Here is a 27,108-nt window from a genome sequence, read left to right as displayed (position 1 = left end):
CAATCATCCATCCCTATCCTAGAGTTGCCTGATTTTTCACCTTGGAAGTCTGCCCTCCACTGGAGGGCAGGTTAGATTTGTGGTCTGAAATTGGTTCAGATCAAGGCTAGGGATAGTGACATTGCTACCTCTCAGCCTTCTGTTAAACATCCTTGATTCCATTTGATTATCTCCCCATACATTCCGACTCTATAGATGTCCTGTTCTAGTCACCTTCTTCAAAATTTTCTCTGATCATCCCCACCTGGCTGTCACTCCAATCATGTTATGGATTGAATGTTTGTGTTCTCCCAAAATTCATTTGATGAAATCCTAAGCCCCAATGTCCCAGTGTGAACATTTGAAGTGGAGCTTTTGGGAGGCAATTGGGTAATAAGGGTGGGGCTCTCCTGAAATCTGATTAGTGCCCTTCTAAACAAAGAGTCATGGGAGCACTCTCTCCTCTTCCATCATGTGAGGACACAGCATAAAGGGAGCCATCTAAAAGCAGGAAGAGGGCCCTTACTAAGAACCCAACAATGTTGGCCTACTGATATTCAACCTACAGCCTCCAGAACTGTGAGAAATAAACATTTGTTGTCTAAGCCACCCTGCCTCTGGTAATTTGTTATAGACCTGGGCTAGGACAAACCATGATGCTTGTTACTATTTTATGTACTTAGTTTCTGATGTTTAAGTGCCAACACCTGGCCTCCATGCATCAGGGTTTATCATCTCTAATACTATCAATGGCACATTGTCCCTTCTGCTCTTGCCTACAGCAAAGAGGCCACTGCAGCACTTTAAGAAATGATGGGGTCCCTCTCACCAGTGCATATTCTTAATGTTTGGTAATCTGCTTCTAACACCTTGAAAGGAAGGTGTAATTCAAATATAGGAAGTAGAGGCTACTCTAGCAGAGATTTAAAAGGGTAACATGAAAGTTTATACCTTAATTTTGAAGTAAATGTAAGATATTAAAAACCAAAGCCAGGGGCACCTGGGTGGCTCAATGGTTGAGCATCTACCTTTGTCTCGGTTTGGATCCCAGGACCCCAGGATCAAGTCCCACATCAAGCTCCTTGCACAGAGCCTGCTTCTCCCTCTGCCTACATCTCTGGCTCTCCATGTGTGTCTCTCATGAATAAATAAATCTTTAAAAAACAAACAAGGCCAAAATTAGAACAAGATTAAGATGTAAATGTTATGCATCCCTAGTACTCTGATCTTAGTCTTAGACCCCTCATTTAGCACGCTGATGTCATTCCTAGAAATAGTGATTTTATCATCACATAGCCAATTTCACATTCCTTTTATGAATATCATTATATATTAGTATTATACTCTATATTTTCTGTTATTTTATTATTTATAAAATGGCAATTCAAGATTTCTTTATGAAAGCCAAAAGATAAGAGTATATAATGAAGGCCTGTGTTCCTTCCATCCCTGATGCTATTCAGTTCTCAGGAGGAACCAATGAGACTAGTTTCTAACAAATTTTCCAGAGATATCCTAGTGTAGATAGGTATGATCGCACGTAATAATTCATTTACAGTGAACACATTTTACACACTGCTTTATACTTTATTTCTTTACTCAAGATTTTTCTGTGTTTGTACAAATAGAGCTCCACTGTCAGTTTATTTCATGGCTACATAGTATTCCAGTGTAGGCACATGTTCAATTTATATTACCAATTTATATAGCTAGATATTTAAGTAATATAATTAAGCAATCTTTTGTCATTTAAAGTGATACCTGAGTAGATTTTATATATATTTACAATTTTGCACATGTATGTTTGCTTAACAACATGCTATATCAAACTGTACATGCATTTATTCTATCTAATGTGGGCCAAGCATTGATATCCTTTTGTAGACACTTTTTATATTTAAAACTTTGCTGAATAAAAGTGAAAAGCATACACGCCAAAAATAGACCAGAGTATATATATCTACATTTTTAAATTTCTTTAAAAGAAGAGTTAATTCCTTTTAAATAGTGAGCTCACACCTTTTATAATATTACCAATAATTCTACCAGGAGAAGTAAATATTGAAGCAATCTCACTACCAAATCTCTCCAAGATTTGTAAAAATAAGGGAGTATTTTCAGTAGTTTCAATCCTATATTTCAACTGCTTTATCTCCTCATTCATCTCTTCAGATTTCTTTCTAAATCCTTCATTGAGCAGATCTCGTTGGACCTAAAGAAAAAGTGAGAAATAAAACTTTTTAAATTATCATTTTTTTTCAAGAATTGCACTTCATATATAAAAACTTGGTCAAGCTGTCTTTGTTTTACTCTTAAAATTGTTCTTTCTTACTCCATCTAGAAAGGAGAATTTTGCAGTGAGGCATATCGCTTGGCTTGGACCTAAACACTGAAGGAAGCATAGTTTAAAGCCTTACTAAGGGCAGCCCTGGTGGCCCAGCAGTTTAGCACCACCTTCAGCCCAGGGTGTGATCCTGGAGACCTGGAGACCTGGGATAGAGTCACACGTTGGGCTCCCTGCATGGAGCCTGCTTCTCCCTCTGCCTGTGTCTTTGCTTCTCTTTCTCTGTGTCTGTCATAAATAATTTAAAAAACTTAAAAAAAAATAAAGCCAAAAAAAAATAAAAATAAAGCCTTCCTAATATTCACACACCGTTAAGGTTTTTCTAGAATGCTAAGCCTGACATGAGGACAAATGTAACACTTTTCAGTGAAAATAAAAAATTAAAAAAAATGAAAGCCAGTTAGAAGATAGCTTTGGTCTGATCACACTCAGTCCCACTTGCGTTGGTACAGTCACCCAAATAGTAGAAATGATGGGAACTTATAAGCTCTTCCAGAAATCTGTTATAAACCTGTCTTGATGGACAATGAGGGAATTCCTTCCTATGCCATTTGATAACCTGAGTAAACTACCCACACCTGGAAACAAGATAGCATGTTTAGGAACTGCCACTTCCTTGTGTTTTTGAGTCTCTCCATTTCTGATAGTTTTATGTCAGCACAGATCAACTTCAGGGTGTTTGGGTAGCAGCAGGGTTTCTGATAATTGTCAATGATCTTGGTAAAGCAAACCAGTTGCTGCTCATATTAAATACATATGGTTGGGATACCTGTTTAATCAAGCTTCATGAGATCATTTTAAAAATCCCCAAAATAGGATCCCTGGGTGGCTCAGCGGTTTAGTGCCTGCCTTCGGCCCAGGGTATGATGCTGGAGTCCCGGGATCGAGTCCCACGTTGGGCTCCCTGCATGGAGACTGCTTCTCCCTCTGCCTGTGTTTCTGCCCCTCTCTTTCTCTATGTCTATAATGAATAAATGAAATATTTTTTTAAAAAAATAAAATAAAATCCCCAAAGTAGCAACTCAAATGGTATTTATATCCTCCAAGGGCTTAGAGGTGCCATACTCATCCTGAACACTCTAGAGTCTACATATAGAGTGGAACTCAAAGGCTTCTTTAGAAAAGGGACAGGGAGGGGCAAGAAAAGGAAGAGGAAAAGGAGAGGAAGGAGAAGGGAAGAGGAAGAAGAAAAAGGAGGAGGAGGAGAATTAGAATTATTATTCAAAAGATTCAGGGTTTTAATAAATTACAGGCACGTACAATGGTGCTTCCTTCCATGAGCTCACTGTAACCGTCACCCATCCTTTCCTGAGGTATCAGGAGAAGGACCATCAAGCACTACCAAGGTCATGGCCAAACTTACCTTCAGCTTATGCTCCAACATCATATTCTGTTCTTTTATTATGTTTTCTCTCTCCCTCTCCAGCTTCTTTTCCAGTTGAGCTATGTTTTCCTGGAGACTCCTCTTTTGTGCCTCTATCTGCTGTTCCTGTTCTAGTAGTTTCTGTTTTAGCAGGTTTTGTTCCCTCTCAGCTGCCTCCTTACTGGCCCGCTCAGCTGCCCCAAGGAAAAGTTCAGAGGGAAGAAAATTAAATGAGAATTGATCCCAACCCTCCAGAGCTCAGAGACAAAACCAAATTGGAAGGGAATGTGGAAAATCTCTAAATTCCTTGTGTCCACACCACTGGGAGCACATTTCAGAATATTATGGGAAAGGCCTGTCTGGCTGACATACAATCACAACTCCTCTTGTTGTTTTTCCAATTTAGTACAGTTGTTCCACGGAAGGAGACGATGATGCTCCTTGTCTCAAAAGGTTTTGCCCTCACACCTGACAGAGGGTCCTACCCAACCCATTGTGAGCCACACCTAGCCCCATACCTGCTATGGCCTTCTCCCCATCAGAGAGGGCTTTATCTGCCTGCCAGATAGATTCCTCTATTGAAGCCTGTGACAGTAGAAAGCTCTGGAGGACCTCATTTGCCTGAGGAATCAAGAAAGAGCAAACAAGTTAGATTTCCACTATGGAGGTTAGTGCTACAAAAACAAGTATATCCATGTAAGTTTTGCTTCATGCTTAAAATTCTACAGTGGCTCCCTACAAGGTATCCAAGCTCTTTAGTGTGACTAGAGGGTCTCCATATCTCCTGCTTCCTGTCTACCCCTCCAGGCTCTCCCCTCAGTGCTACTTCCTTCTACCCACCCAAGGTTCTAGCCAGTCAGAACTATGTTCAGTTCTATACATCCACAATCTTCTCCATGGGAAATGTTGCCCCTAATTTGTGCTATTGTTCTTCTCTGTTATTTGCTCTCTTTAACTTTAGGCAAGTTATTTTAACCTATCTATGCCTCTCAGTTCAGATCTATATAATGTTGACAATAAATACATTTCTTAATGTTGTTTGAAGGATTAAGCTTAAGAGTCCAGGGAAGCAGCTTTACATCATGCCTATAGGAAATGGCAGTCTAATATATATTAGTTGCATTATTATTTAATTATTATTATGTCTGTTACCATAATCTATGTAGCCCATTTTCTTTTATTTGTTTCTTTATTATTATACTTTTTAAATTTGAGTATATTGATGCACAATGTTATATTAGGTTGGGGGCATACAACATAGTGATTCTTTAAGTTTATACTTTATGCTCTATTCACCACAAGTGAAGCTACCGTCTCCTTACATCACTATCACAGTATTGTTGATTGTATTCCTCATGCTGTGCCTTTCCTTCTCGTGACTTACTCCATAACTGGAAGCCTGTATCTCCCACTCCCCTTCATTCATTTTGCCCAGCCCCCAGCCCCTCTTCTCTGGCAACCATCAATTTGCTCTATATCTCTAGGTTTGATTCTGCTTTTTGTTTATTCACTTGTGGGTGTTTTTTTAAGATTTCACTTATGAGTGAAGTGACATGGTATTTGTCTTTCTCAGTCTGACTTATTTCACTTAGTATAATATCCTTTAGGTCCATCTGTGTTGTCTCATACGGCATGATCTCATCCTTTTAATGGTTACATAATACTGCATCACATGGAGCCCATATTCACAGGTTCATATGTGCTATAGCTTTGTATATAATTATCTGTGTATCTGACTTCATCTCTTACTTTTGATCATACTTAAGTACAAGGCTTCTTATTTAACTTGTAAGTTGTCAGCACTCGGTATATTCAATGTTGTGTTGTTGGATGAAATGAGTCGTTTCTCTTCTGTCTCTTGTGGATTTCAGAAATCCATACTCTTTTTGGGAATAGGCATTTTCACTCTCCTCAGGAGTAAATAGCAAATAGTGGATCTTAAAAGCTAAAGCTGTCATGATATCCCCATGTGTGTGCGTCTTATCATCCACAACTGGTGCATTGCTCTCAGATTATCTGGAGACCCCTTTGATGCTATTCTGTAGGCTCCCCATGCTCCCCTGTTACTCACCTTCACTCCTTTCTTGGGTACTTGTGAATAGTCCCATTCAATACTTTCCTTTGCTTGCCTGTAGAGTTTGTGTCCTCCAGGAACAGAGAAAGTTCCTGCTGAAATACTTTCCATTAGGGGCTTTGAAATCTGATTGAGGATAGACCGGCAGTATTTAACTGATGCCTCTTCATTCTGCTGCAAGAAATGCTCCTTCTTATCCTTTATTAGTTCCTACAAGGGAAAACTATATTTATTGGGATATCACCACAAGAAAGGAACAAAAAGAATAAGATTCAAAAGAATCTGGTAGAAGGATTGGTCTAACTGTGGTCCTCATGAGAAAAGCATTCTGTTGGAGAAGGACATGGAATAAAACAGGCATCACAAGACTTGATTTACTCATAACCTTGAATACTCTCTGCAAGACTACAGGAAAGTTTCTTAATTTCCCTGGTTCTCCTGAAATGTTGGAGTTGTATTACCTATGGTTCACTGAATGCAACTGTAGCATTCAGTGATTTTATCTTCAATGATACAGTGATACAACAAAGAGCAATGTAAGTTAAAAATGGCCTAGAATGAGGGTCTGATAAGAGAAAATTTGATTTTCTTGACAATGAAAATTTGATTTTCTTTGGTTCCCACTTGACAATGGGAATGTGTTCCCAAAAAGCGTCCTTGGTCAGAAATGATTTTGGGGTGTTCTGGGCAGGCTTAGAATTCATAGAAGTATTAAAAGATCAAGAGGATATCTATATTGATTTTGCTTCAGAGATCAGAGAGATTTCTAGGTAAAGTGCCTCAGGTTTGGGAGAGCATGAAAAAAAGAAGGAAATGTAGTCCTTTGAATCTCTTTTTCTCATGAGAATCCAGATTTCTTTATCCTTGAGTAAGAGATGAGCCATGGGATCAATAAAGGTACTTCTAGGCTTCATTCTTTAAAGGGTCTTGAAGAGTAAACTCTAAGACAAATTACCACAAGAGTCTTCTGGAATGTCTGATTTTCATCTTTGAATGAATGCTCCATGAACACTGCAATGGCTTCCCTCTCACAGTCTGCATGCACACCCAGCAGCTCCTGGAGCGTGTCTGTGGGGAGCTTCAGTCGCTGGGCCATCTGCTCACTATAGTGGCTGGCGGCCTTCTGCACAGCCTCAGAATTCTCAAGCTGGGCTAGAGTTGTCACTGCATTCTCCAAACAAGGAACTGCTCCAGTATTGATGGTATCCACATAGGTCACCACCAGAGTCCTCAGCCCTAAGTGAGCCAGGATATTAAAGGGACGAATACCAAATTTATCCATAGGATACCAGATTCTGAGACTACATTTCTGAAGTCACATGCAGACACTCACACCCATCCCCCTACCCACACTCCTCTACCCCACCGCCCCACCACACACCACACACCACCCTGCCTCCTCTATCTTCACATTTGTTTTCCTATTGACTCTTAATTTTTATGGTTCTCCAGGCCAGATGGCTAAAAAAATTTTAAATGTACCTTTATCTAATATATTAAAGGTTATCTGGAAAAGATAATTTCCCATTAAAAATTAAAAGCAAAATAGATTATGTAGGTAGACAGATGAAGCAAGATAAATCAGATTATATCTGTTCTCATTTTTGAAGCTCCCAATGGATTTTAACTGATTCATGGGCTACTATTTATTTTTGGGGTGCTCTAAACTCCCAAAATGGTTTTCTCTATTTTTATTGTTTTTATCTATTTGTTTTGCAAATAACACTTATCAGATAGGACTTTGCTTGGGGGGAAAAAACGGCACTATATTCTGTTTATATACCCAGTTAGTGATTTTTTTTTTTTATCAGTAGAGGATCTTTTTCAGATAAGTAGATGCCACAGATCAGTGACAAAGTGTATGGTTTTGGAGGGGGATTTATAAACCCCCCCAAAGTGAGATAATTATAAAATATATACATCTCTTTGTGGAGTATGAATGTGTATATACATAGAATTCCATATAGAAAAAAGCAAAAATGCTGAAAAATACATTATATAATATACTTGACATATATTAGGCCCCACCGAAATGGGAAAAGGAGACTCACGATTCCCGGTGACCATAACTCCCTCTCTGAGAGTCTTGATCCTTGCGTGGGTGAAGATGTAAGAACAAAAATTGTTTGATTGTGTCAGGAAATTGGGATCCAGTTCATTTTCAGGTATATTCTCAATATTGGCTAGAAGTTTTGTGTCATTTGTTGGTCGGTCAAAGACAAAACACTTCCGTTTTGGAAAGAAATGCCTGATGCACTCTCTCGTTTTATTGGATGCTTGGATTCTGGAATTTTTGCCTGAGGGATAAGAACAACAGATTACTGTAGGAATAGTATTGAGGCAAGGAAGCTAAAGGTTTTTATGACAGAGATTTGTATTCTTTGCTGTCTTCTATGCTTATAACACCTTTAACATAAACATTCAATACTCCTTGTGAAGCAAACTCATGCCAATGGTAGCATTCTGGAGAGAAATTTGGGGAGACATGTGATTCAGGTAAAGGATCCTATGGCTAGTAACTCCAGACCTGAAAATGGTGGTATAGCTGTCCATTAGATGTTTGCTGAATGAGTGGCTAAAAGAATGAAAGGTCAAATGGAACTTTTTGGTCTCATGTAGAAAGTGAGCTATGGGACCAAGGAGAGCCACGGTCAAGAGGTAATGGAGTCATATTAGGAACAACAGTACTAAGCATATAATTCTGGTCATTTAAGGAAAACTGCATGATGCCAAAAATAACTTGTACAATGTTAGCTATTTTACTTCGCAAAAACCTCAGAAAAGTAAATGTAACTAAAATGTAATTTTAGGATGTCACCACTACTCTACAGCCCTGGAGGTAAAGGACTATCCTTGATTTAACAGCATTGATCTTCTGCTAGTTTCTCACTAAATGTATAAGTAGAAAAATGAAAGCAGGCTCCTGGCTGGCTCAGTCACTTAGGCATCTGCTTTTAGCTCAGGTCATGATCCCAGGGTCCTGGGATCAAGCCCCGCATCGGGCTCCCTGCTCAGCAGAGAGTCTGCTTCTCCCACTATGCCTCCTTGCTGCTTGTGTTCTCTCTCTCTTTCAAATTAAAAAAAAAAAAATCTTTAAAAAAAAATGAAAGCAAGAATGAATAAATCAGAATTGATCTTTTTCTCAAGGTTTAATGAGATATACACCATTTGAAATGTACATTAGAAATGTTATAATAAATTAAAATAATTTATTATTTCAAAATTATAGTAAGGTTAAATATGGGGGAATTGAGAGAAAACTATGATATAGAAAATAAAATGAATGTTCTGATAATTATCATAAATATTAAACAAGCATAAATTCAGGTTTATTTAAAATACACAGTCATTTGTATGTTTTATATATATATATATATATATATATATATGCCCATATATAAGGACATATTCCTTATGTCAGGCATAAGGAAATTATATCCTTCTTTGAGAAAATTAATATAGGTGCAAAATAAATTTATTAAAATATATTGTGTATATATATAGTAATATATTGATTTTCCTTGTAATTTCATGCCTTACAAGTATCTGGTCAGGTGTTTTCTTCAACACAGAAAAACCGAAGCCAAAATAAGGAACATGTGTCTGGTCTTTGGAAAGTTTAAGCACACATTGTAACCTGGTAGCTAAATTAGCCTATGTTTAAAAAACAAATTGGTTTTGAATAATTTTACCCTAGCCTAGGCTCTGCATTTTTTTTAAAGATTTTATTTATTTATTCATGAGAGACATAGAGAGAAGGCAGAGACATAGGCAGAGGGAGAAGCAGGCTCCCGTAGAGAGCCCGATGTGGGACTTGATCTTTGTGGGACTTGATCCCGGAGTTCCGGGATCACTCCCTGAGCTGGAGGCAGATGCTCAACCGCTGAGCCACCCAGGCACCCCCTAGGCTCTGCATTTCTTAAGTGAACTTAAACTCCAGTCCCTAGAGCTTTTCAACCTACCTTCATGTCATCATTTCTACAGACTTCAATCTAGTCTCGAATATAAATGCAATCCCAAGGATAATGGACTGTGTTTAGTAGCTTCCACCCGCTGTTGGATCATCCACTGCCCAGGCCATACTCTGATACCTGAAATCAGCTTCAAAGCATTCTCCAGATATTCATCTTCTGTGATAGGATGATCATTTAACCTCAGCTCCAGTGTGAAATCCCGTACAGCCCAGATAAAGTCTGGGAAGAAACTCACAAATTCTGCAGAGTCGTCAATTTCATCCCTTTCGGGGGAGGACTTGGCCCTGATTAGTTCTGTGAGCTCTGTCACATAACTAGGGCTCAGTTAAGGAAAACGAAGCTCCTACCCACAATCCCCACATTTCTCTAACAAAAATTATTATGAACACTTTCTTGTGCCCTGGGTCTCCTCTCCTCCACCAAAGGCAGCTAAGTTACAGGGAAGGGGAAACTAACTTGACATCTATTCCCATAAATTCAATGAAACATGGTGATTTGGTCCCTGGGAGGATACTGCAGCTGCTCCAGTGCCTGGTGGTTGATGGTACCCAAGCTGTTGTAGACAAAGGTGCTGCACAGAAGCACAGCCAGGGCAAAGATCCATGAGTCATTCTTAAGGTCACCCTAGAAAGCACATTAGAGCAAGAATTTTAGGCATTTAGAAATTCATTCAGACACTTCTCTCAGCCTTTCATTTATTATTTCAGTGAATATACTTGCCATGCAAAGAAATAAGTTTGAAGACAGACATAGATAGATTTCAGCTTTGACAATTACAAAGACATTTTTCGTGATTGTGATTTCAGTAAAGGTCCTGCCCTCCAAGTATCTTCAGTCCAGTTGAGAAGACCACACAGATGCAGTCAGATTTAAGAAACTATGGGAAAAAAGGAAGTTGGGAAATAGGAAGAAGTTGCACTGCAGTGCAAACACTAACTTGTGTTAGGTCCATGGGAGCTCTGTGGCTGGGATGGTTCTCTTGACTTAGCCTGAGTTGGGATAAGGGTGCTGATAAATCACTGAAAGGCTGCTCTGGAAGCCTTTCTAATTAAAAGAACCAATTAAAAGAAGTGGCACTTGAGGGCTGTCTTCCATCAGCACTCCCACTAGGTGGGAAAATTTGTCCTTCAAGTGTATAAGGTGATTTGGGCAGCACACCGTAGTTTGCACTGCATACTGTTAAGAATAAGGGTGTGTTGGTAGGAAAGAGGAGAAACATCAACTCCATCCCAGGAGAGGAAATACTTCTGATTTATCTTCCAGATGAACTGTGTATTTGAGCTTTGGAGTTAAGAGTTGGGTTTACATTTCCTTTGGTGAAGTTCATCAGCTACCCAAAGGGCATTCTGGAAGGCTTTGAGATACCTCTGAATGTGCTCGTTCTATAAAAGCCCATGTTTGCAGGTGCCTGGGTGGCGCAGTCATTTGAGTGTCTAACTCTTGGTTTGGGCTCAGATTGTGATCTCAAGGTCATGAGAACAAGCCCTGCCTTAGGCTCTGCACTCAGCAGTGAGTCTACTTGAGATTCTCCCTCTCCCTCTTCCTCTGCCCCTCCCCCCACTTGTGGGTTTGTACTCTCTCTCTCTCTCAAATAAATAGTTTTTTTAAAAAATTAATCAAATAATTAACTCACCATCAAGAAATAAAATATTTTATCTAACATACCATCTCTTATCTAAAAGTGAGAGTCCAACAAACCAGCAGGCTTCATTACTATAGCTGAATTTCTAGATTTTGCAAATAGATCACAGCAGTTAAATTAAAAAATATCATGAAGATGTAAGGAGCAAATTCAGAATAAAAAGAACTTATCTGTGACTGTTTACCTTACCTTTTCCACATCACCCAGGCCCTCAGTATCCAGAAGGACCAGGGTGTGGTTTGGCTTGGAGGGGTGAGGCACACACCACATCCAGATGCCCTTGGTTTTAGACTGCACTGTAGATCCCAGAGGGAAACCTGCAAGGGGAGGGATGAAGGCAACATATAGTGACAGGAGAGCATCAAAGCAGCCAAAGGGTTACAAAGTCAGACTTTCTGGAATGTAAATACCCCAGCATACAAGATGGTTCTTTCTCAATTTCCTCAAATGTGTCCTACTTTCTGTGTCATCTGCTTTAAGGAGGAAAACAATTATGCCAGGTAAGGGTTCAAGATAAAGGCAAAGAGACATTCATGAATCAGAAAAAATATGGAGATTCTTGAAAAACATGACATTTTGAAAGAATGGTGAGGCACAAAGCCAGAGAACAATGAGTTAAAGAGAGACATGGGAAAAGAAAACGTGGATAAAGGAAATTGAGATCACATTTTTTGTCAAAGAAATTAAAAAAAAAAATAAGAAAGGAGACTTTTTAGCTACAATGGTATGTGAAGTTCAGGAAAGATTTTTAAGATGATAGATGTTCTGAGGTGCTTTAGCACAACTGTCAAGGAAGAATTCTTGAGATATTTCACAATGCAGCTTAGTAAGTTTATTAAAGTAGCACAGGGACAAAACCCATTGACAGAAAGAGCAGCACTTTTGCTGTATGAAGCTGGTGGTTGTATGCTTAAGGCTCAAAGGGGAGGGGACATGCAGGGAATATTAGGTCATAAATGTTTCTTTGAATATCTACGCATAAAACTACTTTCACAAGATTTCTCTGGTGCTTCCCATTCAGCTCGATATTAACTATTGGTGAAATACACAGGCAGTGAGGAGACCCTTTAACAATGTAGCAGCCAGCACATATTTGATCTTTATAGAAACTATGAAGGCTATATAGGTAAATATTCTGGGCTGAAGGTGAATATTTTTCTGCTTCTATCCCTCCTCAGTAGACTTTCAAAAATCTTTATATGTTGATGAGGATATCCCATAAAAAAGCAAATGTGTTTTGAGAATGGAGGGAGATACATCTATAAGAGCCCAGTACTTGATCAGGTTAAAGAAGGTAGGATCCTGAGCATTAGTAGGAGAGATTTTCCTTAACAATAGTAAAATAGTATGATAACATATTAAAATAAGAGTAGTTTAGTACTGAGAATTAGAATTGGAAGGTTAATTTTTTTTAGAGGTGTTTGGTTCTCCTTTCATGTAACCAGGGAAGAAAAATAAAGATCTGAGATATAGCTAGAGGTAACTGGTTGGCCCCAGACTGAATACAACACTTACCTCGGTTCCGTCCTCCAAGACGATTCATCAAGTAGGATTTGCCTGTACGATACAGTCCTACGATAGCCACCACCACTACTGGTTGAGAAATCTTTTCAAGAATCTGTATAGCTCTTTGGTTCACTGACAGCTGCATATTGTAGTTTTCCACCAGACAAATGGGGGCTGTCATATTGGGTCCAGATGCCATGACAACCTGCCAACCTAGAAAAGCTCCTTGTAGAAATAAGATTACAGTCATTCTCTGACTTAGAGTTATCCAAAGCATCCATCAATTTAGGACTAGGTAATTGGAGAAGGACAAACATTATATGGTCTCATTCATTTAGGGAATATAAAAAATAGTGAAAGGGAATAAAGGGGAAAGGAGAAAAAATAAGTGGGAAATATCAGAAAGGGAGACAGAACATGAAAGACCCCCAACTCTGGGAAACGAACTAGGGGTGGTGGGAGGGAGGTGGGCAAGGGGTGGGGGTGACTGGGTGGTGGGCACTGAGGTGGGCACTTGACGGGATGAGCACTGGGTGTTATTCTGTATGTTGACCAATAAAAAATAAATTTATTTAAAAAAAATTTAGGGTTAGGTGAAACTTCTGTGCTTTCTATGGGACAAAGTGTAACCTAGAATTAGCAGACTGCAGAGGGCTTCATCTGTTATTTCCCTAAATCTCTGATGATATTAGTGATGAAACATAGGTTATTATTATTCTTCCAAGTTTTGCCTCAATAGTGATAATAAAATTCAAGCAATTGTTACTACACACCGAGGGCCTACAACATACCAAGCCCTGTGACACATGCCTTACGTACCCAGCCTCACACTTAATGAGAACCTAAGGTTAGAAATTATTGTACCCACATTGCAAATAAGATAAATGAGTCTCACAAAATCTGAGTAAGACATTGAGTCAGGATTAAACCTAGACAGTTGAGCAAAATGGCAAGCTAGGAAGCTCTAAGCTCTTATTTCTTCAGAGATTTCAAAAATAACCAAAATATTGGCTAGAATAATCTCACAGTAGTTCTGTAAAAACAGTCAAATGTCTAAAGCAACCTAGCAAACACACAATCAAGAAAAAGCCATATTAAAAATGGTAGGAAATTCTATGGTATTTTTGCTTGTCCTTGTCCACATATTCCCCAGTGTGGTATAGTTTTGGTCTGTTGGAGATGGCAACCTAGTTCCCAGTTTTCTCTCTTGACCCAGAGGGAACAGAACAGACCTTGTTCACAATGTCTGAGGGATACCTCTTCAGGTCTCTGTCTCATCTCACATGGATCTCAGACAGGGGCAGGGGCAGGGGCTGGGAATGTATTAAGATTACCAGTGAAGACAAAACAGACCATCTTAGGGGCACCTGGGTGGCTCAGTCAGTTAAGTGTCTTGCCTTCAACTCAGGTCATGATCACAGGGTTCTAGGATCGAGCCCTGCATCAGGCTCCCTGCTCAGTGGGGAGTCTGCTTCTCCCTCTCACCCCTCCCACCACTCACCCCCTGCTGGTTCTCTCTCTCTCTCTCTCTCTCTCTCTCTCTCTCTCTCAAATAAAAACAAAAAGCAAGAAGCAACAACAACAACAAGAAAAAACCCAGGCCATCTTAGGCAATAGTTCAGTTCCCACTTCCCTCCTTTAGACTGAATGGAGCAGAGCAGTTAGTGTTCATAATGTTCTAATGTGTTCTGAGCTGCCTGAAGGACTGGTCTTTGTTTCATCTAATTTGGATTTTGAACAGGGAGAAGCAATGAGCATTGCCAGGGAAAGCTGCAGGGAGTCTGACCTGCAGACCCCTCTGGCAAAATAGTATGAACACGTCATATTGTGATTTATAATAAGAAGCATGTATTTGGTCTTTGTCCCTGCTCCTGACACACAGCTTCCAAGTGATGAAAGTAATGGAAGTATCTTCTGTTATACTATTTGTTCTTTTGTCCTTGGTTCCCAAAATAGTTCCAGAGTGAAGACGGTGAAAGAAGTGTCTTTTGTGATACATAACAAGCACCTTTCAACCACACTTATGTTTATGTGACTGAGGTGATTATAAGATACCCTGGATAACCACAGAATGAAGGCTGATTGCCAAGGGAACCAACCCTGTGATTAGAGAGTTGGAACTTTCAACCTCATCTCCCAACCTCTGGGAAGGGGAGAAGGGCTGAAGGTTGAGTTAATCACCAATGCCCAATGATTTATTCAATAATGCCTTTTTAATGAAAACTCCTTTAAGAACCTTAACTGAGGGAGTTTAAAGAGCTTCCAGGTTGACAAACATGTGCAGGTGCTCAGAGGGTGGTGTGCCCAGAAAGAGTATGGAAGCTCTACCTGCTTTTCTTTTCTTTTTAAAAGATTTTATTTATTCATGAAAGACCCACAGAGAGAGGCAAAGACATAGGCAGAGGAAGAAGTAGGCTCCCCACAAGGAGCCTGATGTGGGACTCGATCCCGGACCCCAGGATCATGCCCTGAGCCAAAGGCAGACGCTCAGCCGCTGAGCCACCCAGGTATCCCACCACATGCTTTTCTTGATGCTTTATTATTATTCTCCAGGTTTTGCTTCAAAAGTGATAATAAAATTCAAGGAATTTTACTACGCACTGGACCTATATACCAAGCCCTGTGACACAGACCTTAGATACTTGATACTTTGCCCTACACAACTCTTTTATCTTACTCTTCGGGGTCTATCTTTTTTCTTTCTTTCTTTCTTTCTTTCTTTCTTTCTTTCTTTCTTTCTTTCTTTCTTTCTTTCTTTCTTTCTTTCTTTCTTTTTTTTCTATCTATAAACCAGTAATCTAGTGAGTTTTTGCAATCCAGTGAGTAATCTAGAGTATTTTTCCTGGGTTCTGTAAGTGATTCTAGCAAATTACTGACTGGGATAGAGATGACAAACATAGCAAGTCAGAAGTATGGGTGGCACTCTGGACGTGAAGTGGTGCCAGTCTTGTGGGACTGAGCCCTTAACCTGTGGGGCACACACTAACTTCAGACTGTTCCTGTCAGGATTGCTTACTGTGACAAATTGCCCATACCTGAGGTGACCAGAAGTAAAGTATTGAGAACAGGGTGTTGAGAGGAGAAACAGAATTTTTTCCCTTTTCAGGGTGGGGACAAACAAGAGACCATTGAAGTCTCCAAAGAGAGATTCTCAGGGAAATTTAGACATTTAAAAGCAACATGTATATGGGAAAACTGAAAAAGCCATGTACAAGCTCAGGGAAAATGCATGCTCAGAAAAGATCTAAAATAACTTTAAGATTTCTCCTTAGCTTAATCCTAAGGATCAAGACTAAGACCCAACTAATTAGCAAAAGACATCCTTGGCATAGAACCAGTATTTCCAAAAAAAATGGAAAAGGTGGCTATTTGTATATATGACCTATTTTCAGCAGAAACAACAAAAAACACAAAGCATACAGAGGAACAGGAAAATATGGCCCATTCAAAGGAAGTAAACAAATGTGGCAGAAAACATAACTGAAGAAACACAAGCGTTGCATGTTCTAAGCAAAGACTAAAGTAATTTTCTTAAGTGTACTAAAAAAGCTAGAGGAAAACACAAAGAACTCAATAAAGTACATCAGGAAAATGATATGTAAAGAAAATTAGTTCAGTCACAGCATGGTAGTGGCATAAAGATATGTATAGACCAGTAGAATAGAACAGAGACCAGAAATAAACCCTCCCATATATGGTCAAATGATTCCTGACAAGCACATCAAGATCATTCAATGAGGAAAGCATAGTCTTTACAGAAAATGGTGCTGGGGAAATTTGATATTCACATACAAAAGGATGAAATTGGACCATTACTTAAATACCATATATAAAATTTAACTCAAAATATCAAAGACTTAAACATAAGAGAAAAACTATAAACACTCTTGTTAGAAAACACAGGAGAAAACCTCACAACACTGAACGTGACAGTGATTTCTTTGGATCTGACACCAAAGGCATGATCAAAATATGAAAAAAAATGGCAAATAGGACTTCATAATTAATAATTTTTGTTACTCAACCGAGTAACAAGGCAACACACAGAGTGAGAGAAGAAATTGCATATCACAAATCTGATAAGGGATGAATATATATATTAGAATCTATAAGAACTTTTACAACTCAATAATAAAAACAATGCAGTTCAAAACTCGGACAAAGGACACAAACAACCATTTCTCCAAAAAAGATATACACATAGCCAATAGATACATGAAAAGATGCTCAGCATCACCAATAATTATGGGAATGTAAATCAAAGCCACAGTGAGTACAACTTTATACCCACTAGGATGGCTATTATATTTTAAAAAATGAAAACAAAAACAGCAAACAACGAGTGCTGGCCAGGATGTAGAGAAATCGGAACCCTTGTGCATTGCTGATAGGAACGTAAAATAGTCCACCACTGCGGAAAACACTATGGTGTGTTCCCCCAAAATTTGAACATGGAATTACCATTTGATCCAGCAATTCCGTATCAGGGAATATCAAAAGTATTAAAAGCAGGAACTCAAACAGATATCTGTACATCAGTGTTCATAGCAGCAGTATTCACAGTAGCCAAAAGGTGAAAATGCCCATCAGGGGATGGGTGAATAAACAAAATGTGTCATAAACATACAATGGAATATTTTTCAGCTGTAGGAAGAATAAAATTCTGATACATGTTACAACAGTGATGAACCTTGAAGGCATTATTCTAAGTGAAATAAGCCAGACATGGAAGACTAGTGCTGTATGATTTCACTTATAAAAGGTACCTAAAATAGTCAAATGCATAGAGATACAAAGTAGAATAGTGTTTACCATGGGCTGAAGTTGGGGGGGGATGGGGAGTTATTGTTTGAAGGGTACTGAGCTTCCCTTTGGGATGATAAAAAAAATATCTGGAGATGGATAGTGGTAATAGTTGCACAACAGTGTGAATGTATTTAGTGTCACTGAACTGAACTCTTAAAAATGGTTAAAATGGGGGGCACCTGGGTGGCTCCATTGATTAAGTGTCTGCCTTCAGCTCAGGACATGATCTCAGGGTCCTGAAATGGAGCCCCACATCAGGCCTTCTGCTCTGGGGAGTCTGCTTCTCCTTTTCCCTCTGTGCTCTCTCTCTCTCTCTCTCTCAAATAAATAGAATATTTTTTAAAATGGTTAACATTGTAAATTTTATGTTAAAAAATTTTATCACAATTTTTAAGTTTTTAAAAAACAACTGGGCAATCTATCTTTCTGTTTCATGCCACTGCAACCACATATAGGACAGAATATTCTTCCTCAAAGACATTGATTATCCTGTCAGTTCCCTTATCAGTAGGTTAACCTATGGCAGCTTTCGTGTCATGATCACATATCAAAATGTGTTCTCTAGTGCTTTAGTGTGACCCATGCACTCATCTTTTGTCTGCAGATTGACAAGTGTTGGGAACAGGAGTGGTAAGTGGAATGAGGTCAATCTAAAGAATGTAGCCTCTCTTTCAACCAGCGAAGGCAGGAAAATGTCTCTGAATCTTAAGAGATATAGGCTGAAGTACTTAGCCGAGGTGGGTCAGGTTTTCCGCAAATTACTCTTATGAATGAGAACAAAAATAAATATGCAAATATCATTTTATATTATATAAGGAGACATGCACATATATTTAGAGAGATAAAGCAAACCTAGTAAAATATCAGCAGTAGATAAATCTAGGTGAATGGTATATGGGATTCTCTTATACGAAATTAAATATTAAAGATACAGTTTTGGTCTCCTGGCATATTTTTGATTGCATTAAATTTAAATGGTTTTCTGTAATATTGTGGGATTGTATAAAATTTCTAGACAAAAGAGACTCCATTTTGAAGTTCCATTTTCTTTTCCAAATAAAGATTCCTTAACTGGACCAGAGTGGTAATAGTTTTCAAGCAATTACTCACAAAATTTCAACAGAGCAACTGACATTTGGATCATATGAAGACAGTAAAATTAAATGCACACCAGAGGCAATTTTATTTGATAGGACCAATAACATCATCAATAAGATGGTAATCAGAAGTGGCTCAACTAGTCAGCACCAAATTAGTGGGTTTTTTCTCCTCTTCTTTACCTAAATCGTGTACTTATCCTTTCCTTCTTTCTCATTAAAAACTTGTGCTAGGGCAGCCCCGGTGGCTTAGTGGTTTAGCTAAGCCTTCGGCCTGGGGTGTGGTCCTGGAAACCGGGGGATTGAGTCCCACGTCAGGCTCCCTGCATGGAGCCTGCTTCCCCCTCTGCCTGTGTCTCTGCCTCTCTCTCTCTCTAATAAATGAATGGATAAATCTTTAAACAACAACAACAACAACACCTTGTGCTTTTCCCACAACAAGCAGGACACTGGCCACTTCGGAATCTGTGCTCCCAAATTACAATTCTGAGACCCCAAATAAAGGCCTCTGTTCTTTTTCAGTTTTACCTTCTTTCCTCCATTGACAATATCTGTATGTATTTTTCATAATCAGAATATGTAAACATGCTCTTATGTTCAAATGTCTCAAATATTCAGTTCCAAATTTTATGTCACATGTTCAAAATGCATCTAACATCAGCCCTATCATTTTTTTTTTTTAGCCCTATCATTTATTGCTTTTTGGTGCCTTAAACAAGGAGCCTCACCTAGCTAAACCTAAGTTTTTAAAGATAATTATACAGGTAATGTGAATAAAATTAAAGGTCCAGCCTGGAGGATATTTCAATAATTAAATTAGATGCTGTAAGCTTTTACCTTAGTATAGCATGCAACGCAAAATAGGATTTCGGTGTATGTTTGTTGAATAACGGACACTAATCTGCAATAATTGCATTGAGCAATTTGGTCCATTGGGCTGTGGATTTCTTTTTTTTTTTTTCATCTTTAAGATTTTATTTATTTATTCATGAGAGACACACAGAGAGAGGCAGAGACAGAGGCAGAAGGAGAAGCAGGCTCCCTGCAGGGAGCTGGATGTGGGACTCAATCCCAGGACCCTGGGATCACAACCTGAGCCAAAGGCAGATGCTCAACCACCGAGCCACCCAGGTGCCCCTGGGCTATGCATTTCAACACTGCAAACTATAGATTACTAAAAAACAAGGTCTACAAGTAAATTTTTTGTCAGGTCAGAATGGTAAGCAAGTTCAAATACACTGCTCCTGTCCCACCACCTTTTGTCTGATTCTTCAATGTGGGGAGCAAAGAGCACCAAGGTAAAACAGAAGCCTCTGAGCACTGGGTGTTATACTATATGTTGGCAAATTGAACTTCAATAAAAACAAACAACAAAACAAAGCAAAAGAAGCCTCAAACAGCTACCTTATAGTGACTGGAACTGTAAATCCCTTCTTTGTAGGGAAGATTAAAGGAAGCTGAAGGAGATGTAACAAGAACAACTGAACAACTTTATGAAAACAGGTGGTGGTTTCTTAGCTGTGAATGAGCCACAGAGCTTTTAACTTCAAATTTACAAAGTGCAGCCATTCAATCCTATTCAGGACTAGTTTTCAAAATTTAAACTACATTAAGAATCACCCGGTGAAATTGTTAAACCCAGATTCTATACGTTTAACAAATGGTACAGGTGACTCTGATGTTCCAATGAAAAATAAACCAACAAACATCAGAGAGGGGCAGGGAAAAAGAAACAGACGGACTTGACAAAAATAGATATTTTTAACTAATAAAGATGAGCGGTGTGGGAACTAAATTTATTCCTGCATGGAGAGTTCTGTAACTCTCAATCTGAAGCTTTCTTAAGTATGACTAGTAGAAATACTAGAAAGAAACTATCTCTTTAGATTATCATTGCCTATCAGCTCCTTGAGGGGCACAGTCTCATTTTGTGAATTCTAAGTGCCCATCACAGAGCCTGCTAAGAGTCAGAGAGGCTCCCATGAAATTCTTTGCACTCCAGTTGCTGCTGCCCTGAGCTGACATTGTTCCAGAAACAGCACACCCAGGGAGACCTGGTGTGCTTGGCTATCACTTTGCAGCAGCTCCCATTTCAAACGAAGAAGCTGAGCTTCCCCAAAACTAGAGCCAGCCACAGACTCTGGTGGGCCAGACAAAAGGCAACCTGCCCTTCCTGCCCATTCCTCACTGTCGCTTGAAATCAGAAATCAAATCTTGAGCTCAAGACAGTGTTGCCAATAAAAGAAGATGTACTTGCCTTCTCTGCAGCACCAGGGGTCCAAGAACAGTTAGCTCTCAGCAGCTCAGTGGTTGCTCTCTTGTTCCTTCCACCTTCTATTCCTTCCTTTATAAAAGCTGGAAAAAACTGAGCAAGTTATAAATTTCTACCTTCTATTGTGTTAAAACAGAAATTGAAAGTAAAAGTAACTCATGCACCCTGAATCACCAGACTAGAGCATGAATCTGGATATTCAGTACACAGTAAGAGGGCATTGAGAAACCCCACAGTTGCTCAACAGTCAGATCTTAGTAAATTCATTTCATCAGCTTTCTTTTGTCTTCCCCATCTTGGAAGGCTCTGCTGGCTTCACTTCTTTATATGTCTCTCTCAGCTGGCTTAAGTTTCCTTAGAACACAAGAGACATAGAAAATGCATGGCATGGGATCCCTGGGTGGTGCAGCGGTTTAGCGCCTGCCTTTGGCCCAGAGCGTGATCCTGGAGACCCAGGATCGAATCCCACGTCGGGCTCCCGGTGCATGGAGCCTGCTTCTCCCTCTGCCTGTGTCTCTGCCTCTCTCTCTCGCTGTGTGTGACTATCATAAATAAATAAAAATTAAAAAAAAAAAAAAAGAAAATGCATGGCACAAATGTAAGCAAAGTTGTAGAAAGCAAGATTATTTCAATTATGTTTCTCTTAGAGGGACTTCCTGGGTTCTTTTGTCAGTGGAGAGCTTTTAACATTTTAAATATGTTCCCTATTATGTAGTGTCAATGCAAATTGAACAAACCTTTTAGAATTTCCTTGTTTTTCTTGACTGATATGTTTATTTTTGCTATTTTTATAATTTTAATTCCAGTGGAGTAAACATACAGTATGATATTAGTGTACAATATAGTGATTGAACAATTCCATATATTACTCAGTGCTCATCAAGACAAGGGTACCCTTAATCTTCTTCACCTATTTCACCCAATCCCTACTCCCCTCCCCTCTGCTATTAGTTGGTTCTCTGTAGTTAAGAGTCTGATTTTTGGTTTGTCTCTTTTTTTCCCTTTGCTCATTTGTTTTATTTCTTAAATTCCACTTATGAATGAAATCATATGGTATTTGTCATTCTCTGGCTTATTTTACTTAGGATTATACTCTCTAGATGCATACGTGTTGTTGCAAATGGCAAGATTTCACTCTTTTTATGGCTGAATAAGATTCCATTCTATGTATATACCACCTCTTCTTTATCCGTTCATCTGTTGATGGACACTTGGGTTGCTTCCATAATTTGACTATTGTAAATAACACGGCAATAAACATAGAGGTGCAAGTATCCTTTTGAATCAGTATTCTGGTATTCTTTGGTCAAACAGCCAATAGTGCGACTACTGGATCATATAATAATTCTGTTTTTAACTTTTCAAGAAAGTGTCATTTATTATTTCTGCTATTTCTGATTTTATGTGAGTCCTCTCTTGTTTTTTTTGTGAGTTCAGCTAAAGGTTATCATTTTTATTGATCTTTTCAAAGAACCAGCTCCTAGTTTCGTTGATCTGTTCTATTGTTTTTTTAGTTTCTATTTCATTTATTTTTGCTCTAATCTTTATTATTTATTATGTATTATTTCCTTTCTTCTACTGGTTTTTGTTGTTCTTTTTTTAGTTCCTTTAGGTGTAAAGTTAGGTTGTTCATTTAAGTGTTTTGTTTGTTTGTTTTTTGATTTTGAGGTAGGCCTGTATTGCTATAAATTTCCCTCTTAAAACCACTTTTGGAAGCACCTGGGTGGCTGAGTCAGTTAGGAGTCTGCCTTTGGCTCAGGTCATGATCCCAGGGTCCTGGGATTGGGTCCTGCATCAGGCTTCTTGCTCAGTGGGGAGTCTCTTTTCCCTCTCCCTCTGCCTTCCTGCTTATGCTCTCTCCCTCCCTCTCTCTCTCAAATAAATAAAATCTTTAAAAAAAAAAATTTTTTTTTTTGCTGCCTCCCAAGGATTTTTGACTGTTGTGTGTTCTCATTTTCATTCATCTCTATGTATTTTTTAAATTTCCCTTTCAATTTCATGCTTGACCCATTCATTATTTAGTAGTCTGTTATTTAACTTCTATGTATTTGTGTTCTTTCTACACTTTTTTCTTGTGGTTGATTTGTAGTTTCGTAGTGTTGTGGTCAGAAAAAAAAAGCATGGTCTGACTTTGAACTTTTTGAACTTGTTGAGACTTGTTTTGTGGATTAACAGGTGATTGGTTCTGGAGAATGTTCTATGTGCACTTGAAAATATTATGTATTCTGCTGTTTTAGGATGGAATGTTCCGAATATACCTGTTAATCCATCTCATCCAAAATGTCATTCAAAGCTACTGTTTCCTTGTTGACTTTCTTTTTAGATAATCTGTCCATTGTTGTAAGTGGGGTGTTAAAATCCCCTACTGTTATTGTATTACTATCGATTACTTCCTTTGTGTTTGTTATTAGCTGCTTTATGTACTTGGGGGCTCCCATGTTGGTTGCATAAATTCTTATAATTGCTATATCTTCTTGTTGGAGTGTCCCCTAATGATTATATAGTGCCCTCCTTTGTCCCTTGTTACAATCTTTGTTTTAAAGTCTTTTTTTCTGGTAGAGGTATTGCTACCTCAGCTTTCTTTTCATACCCATTTGCATGATAAATGTTTCTCCATCGTCTCACTTTCAATCTGCATGTGTCTTTAGATCTGAAGTGAATCTTTTGTTGGCAGCCTTTAGGTGGGTCTTGTTTTTTTATACATTCTGTCACCCTATGTCTTTTGATCGAAGAGTTTAGTCCATCTACATTCAAAGTAATTATTGAGAAGTATGTATTTATTGACATTTTGTTGCTTGTCTTATGGTTGTTTTTGTAGTTCTTTCCTGTTCCTTTCATCCCTTGCTCTCTTGTGATAAAGTGACTTAAAAAATTTTTTTTATTGATTTATTTGAGACAAAGAGAGAGCACGAGAGGAGGGAGGGGCAGAGGGAAAAGGAAAGCAGACTGCCCTGCTGAGCAGAGAGCCCAACATGGGGTTTGATCACAGGACCCTGGATCATGACTTGACCTAAAGTCAAATGCTTAACTGACTGAGCCACTCAGGTGCCCCAAAAAGTGACTTTCTTAAATGAGACTCTTAGATTCCTTTCTCTTTATTTTTTGCGTGTCTTTTACTGGTTTTTCATTTTTGGTTACTATTAGATTTGTATATAACATCTTCTGCATATTGAAGTCTATATTAAAAAAATAAAATAAAAATAAAAAACAAAAAAGTCTATATAAGTTGATGGTTGCTTAAGTTTGAACCAATTCTTTATTCGTCTCCCCTCCCTATCTATGTTTTAGGTTTATGCTGTCATACTTACATCCTATTATTTTATGAGCCCCTTGACTGATTTTTACAGAGGTACTTTTGTACCCTTTAGCTCCTGACAGTGCCTCCATCTTTCCTACCCTCTTGGATGGGGCCTCTTCTCTACATTTAGTTGTAGAGTTTGTTCTGTCAATCTTCAGCTGGTTTTAGGGTTACTTACATTGATGTGGCTATTACCTAGTTGTATCCGTGGGACAAGGTGAGCTTAGAGTCCCTCTTCTCTGCTGTCTTCTAGTAACCTCTAGAATGTCTTTTAACAAGGAATTAAGGACGCCTGGGTGGCTCAGTGGTTTAGCATCTGCCTTCAGCTCAGGTCATGATCCCAGGGTTCTGGGATCGATCTCACAACAGGCTCCCTGCTCAGCGAGGAGTCTGATTCTCCCTCTCCTTCTGCCCCACCCCCCTACCATGTGTGTACATTCTGTCTATCTCTCAAATAAATAAATAAAAATCTTTTAAAAAAAAGGAGGAAAGTTTCTTTCTAGCCCAATTATGACAGCTGCCTGGGATACACAATCTTCATAAAGAACAGTACACCGGCAAAGGAACATTTGGTGCCCTTTTTGCATAAAAAGTCACAAATTATTAAACAAAAAACAATTCAGAAAATTGCAGACCTTAAGTTCCTAACATATGTAGGGCTGTGTGACTTAAATCTAATGAGAACTAGGGAAGTTTCTTACTTTTTCTTACCTTTTGTGTTCAGAATGTTCCTTTTTGGTTATTTTCCTTAATGAAACAGATGTACAACTTGTGCTGGGGGCAGAAATAGAGAGAACCCATGCTTTGAGGTTTTGCCGAGTCATTTGACCTTGCTAAATGTTAAGTACAGCTTCCCCGGGAGCCAAGGAACAGGGCTTACAAACATTAAAGTTGAAAATTACTTTATCAGTAGATAAGGAAAGAAATGGAACAAGTGTGTGGCAGGAAAATGAGAGGCAATGGGACATTCCTATGGAAGCCAGGCTGTGTGAGGATAGGAGAGCTCTTAGCCTTCATCCTCTACTTCCCTCACCATTCTCCTTGTCTGTGGAAACTTTCTCATAAGTGACCAGCTAGTAAATATTTTAGAATTTGTCAGCCATTGAGTCTTTGTCACAACTATTCAGTGAAAACATCCAAGGACAGTAGGTAAACAAATGAGTGTGACTATCTTCCATTAAGACATTATTTACGAAAGTGGGCAACGGGGCAGGTTTGACCTATGGGCCATGGTTCATTTGCTCACCCTTGGTTTAGATAAACATGGTGCTGCTATATGTTGGGGGTTATCATGAAGTGATCATCCTGTGTATCATTGTCTTATAAACAAGTTATAGTTCCAGAATCCAAATTTGAGTGTCTCCTTCTATAGACATTTGGGTCAAATGGTATATAAAAATTCTTATTGTTTTGGATCAGCGATACAGAAAGGGGGTGTATTTACTCCATTTGTCTCAGCATCATCCAAGCGAGTGCCTGCCTGGGTGCTTAGGCCATGCATCCCTATGTCTGCACAACTAGTTATCTAACTCCCAACAAATAGCACTGCCGGTAGCTCCTAGATATGTCAAAGAGGAAAAAAGTGGTGATGGAATATAGTCACTGGTAATAAGGAAGAGGTTGGTTTGGTTGGGGAGGTGGGGGGATTTGCCCAGATCTACAGGCCTCTGTGAGTGAGCGAGGAAGCCTAACAGTTGGGTATATATCAAGGTGATTTCAGCTAGCTGAGGGAATTGGACATTGGTGAAGGTTATACAGATATTTCAGGGGTTTTCTGCTCACATTTGCTAAGCATGGCATGCTCATCCCAAGCACGGATTAAGAAACAGAGTTCCCATGAATGCAGCACAAGGTCATACCTAAGATATAAAAGCTTGCAGGCACTGCCATCATGTGGTTACTCAGAATCATAATCTATCCAGTAAAATGTGAATGGGTGAATTTTCCTATGAAAAGTGCTTTATTGATAGTATTATAGAATTTATAGAAATTTGATTATAATAAAGTAGAAATACACATGTACAAATATATCATGTGAATGCAATGATAATATTTCTGTATGTTTCTTAATATACATATTGGCTATAATGTAGGTTCTTGAAAGGTTAATTGAAATGAGTGAAGTGGTAAGGTCTAAAGCGCCTATGGAAAGAATGTGTTTCTTTTCCTTTTTTTTTTTTAAGATTTTATTTATTTATTCATGAGAAGCACAGAGAGAGAGAGATAGAGACATAGGCAGAGGGAGAAGCAGGCTCCATGGGGAGGCCCCAGTGTAGGATTAGATCCCAGGTCTCCAGGACCACATCCTGGGCTGAAGATGGCACCAAACCGCCGAGCCACCCAGGCTGCCCAAGAATGTGTTTCTACCTCGGTTCTCCCTCCTGGAAAGAGACTTAGATGCATGTAGTTTATTTGGGAAGTGACGACAGGAAGCTAGAGGATGGGAGGAGAAAAGGGAGACTAAGATAGGAAATGGGAAAGTTAAAAAGGTGAATTATAGAGCTGATTCCTAGTGTGGGAGACTAGACATCAGTCCCAATATGAATATTCTGAAGAACCACATAAAATGTATTTCAGAATTGTCCCTTTGAAGGGCACCTTGGGGAATTATCCAACAACCCATTTCCCATTGACTGGGTGCTGCCATTAACCGCTTTAAACTTACAGGCTGTACTTGCACAAAATGGGCTGTTTTTTACAGCTTGAAGAAAAGCCTGAGAGAGAAGAGGAGAAAGATGCTTAAGGTAGGACAT

At 38.9% G+C, this 27,108-nt stretch overlaps 1 protein-coding gene across 1 annotated transcript; it reads right to left on the bottom strand.

Annotated features, from left to right (window-relative positions):
* Positions 1-1,545: 1,545 nt before the first annotated feature.
* On the bottom strand, positions 1,546-21,591 carry LOC112924510 (guanylate-binding protein 6-like). The gene is made up of 11 exons (XM_026004839.2): positions 21,043-21,591; positions 12,892-13,107; positions 11,566-11,693; positions 10,249-10,358; positions 9,852-10,048; positions 7,812-8,057; positions 6,716-6,996; positions 5,758-5,970; positions 4,205-4,307; positions 3,687-3,880; positions 1,546-2,191 (listed from the first exon to the last, which is right to left on the bottom strand). Exons 2-11 carry the CDS (start codon positions 13,079-13,081, stop codon positions 1,970-1,972), a joined length of 1,884 nt encoding a protein of 627 aa, XP_025860624.2. The 5' UTR covers positions 13,082-13,107; positions 21,043-21,591; the 3' UTR covers positions 1,546-1,969.
* Between the last annotated feature and the right edge of the window lie 5,517 nt (positions 21,592-27,108).

Source organism: Vulpes vulpes, chromosome 3 (genome assembly GCF_048418805.1).
Source record: "Vulpes vulpes isolate BD-2025 chromosome 3, VulVul3, whole genome shotgun sequence".
In the NCBI taxonomy this organism is placed as follows: Eukaryota; Metazoa; Chordata; class Mammalia; order Carnivora; family Canidae; genus Vulpes; species Vulpes vulpes.
This window is presented reverse-complemented; position numbering and strand designations above follow the sequence as displayed.

Bases quoted from the DNA above. Each gene is read 5' to 3' on its own strand.
- LOC112924510 (XM_026004839.2), bottom strand. From the start codon at position 13,081: ATGGCATCTGGACCCAATATGACAGCCCCCATTTGTCTGGTGGAAAAC. The intron at 11,694-12,891 runs GTAAGTGTTGTA...CTCCCCTTGCAG, and splicing joins TCTTGGAGGACGGAACCGAG to GTTTCCCTCTGGGATCTACA. The intron at 8,058-9,851 runs GTATCAGAGTAT...CTTATCCCTCAG, and splicing joins TGCTTTGAAGCTGATTTCAG to GCAAAAATTCCAGAATCCAA.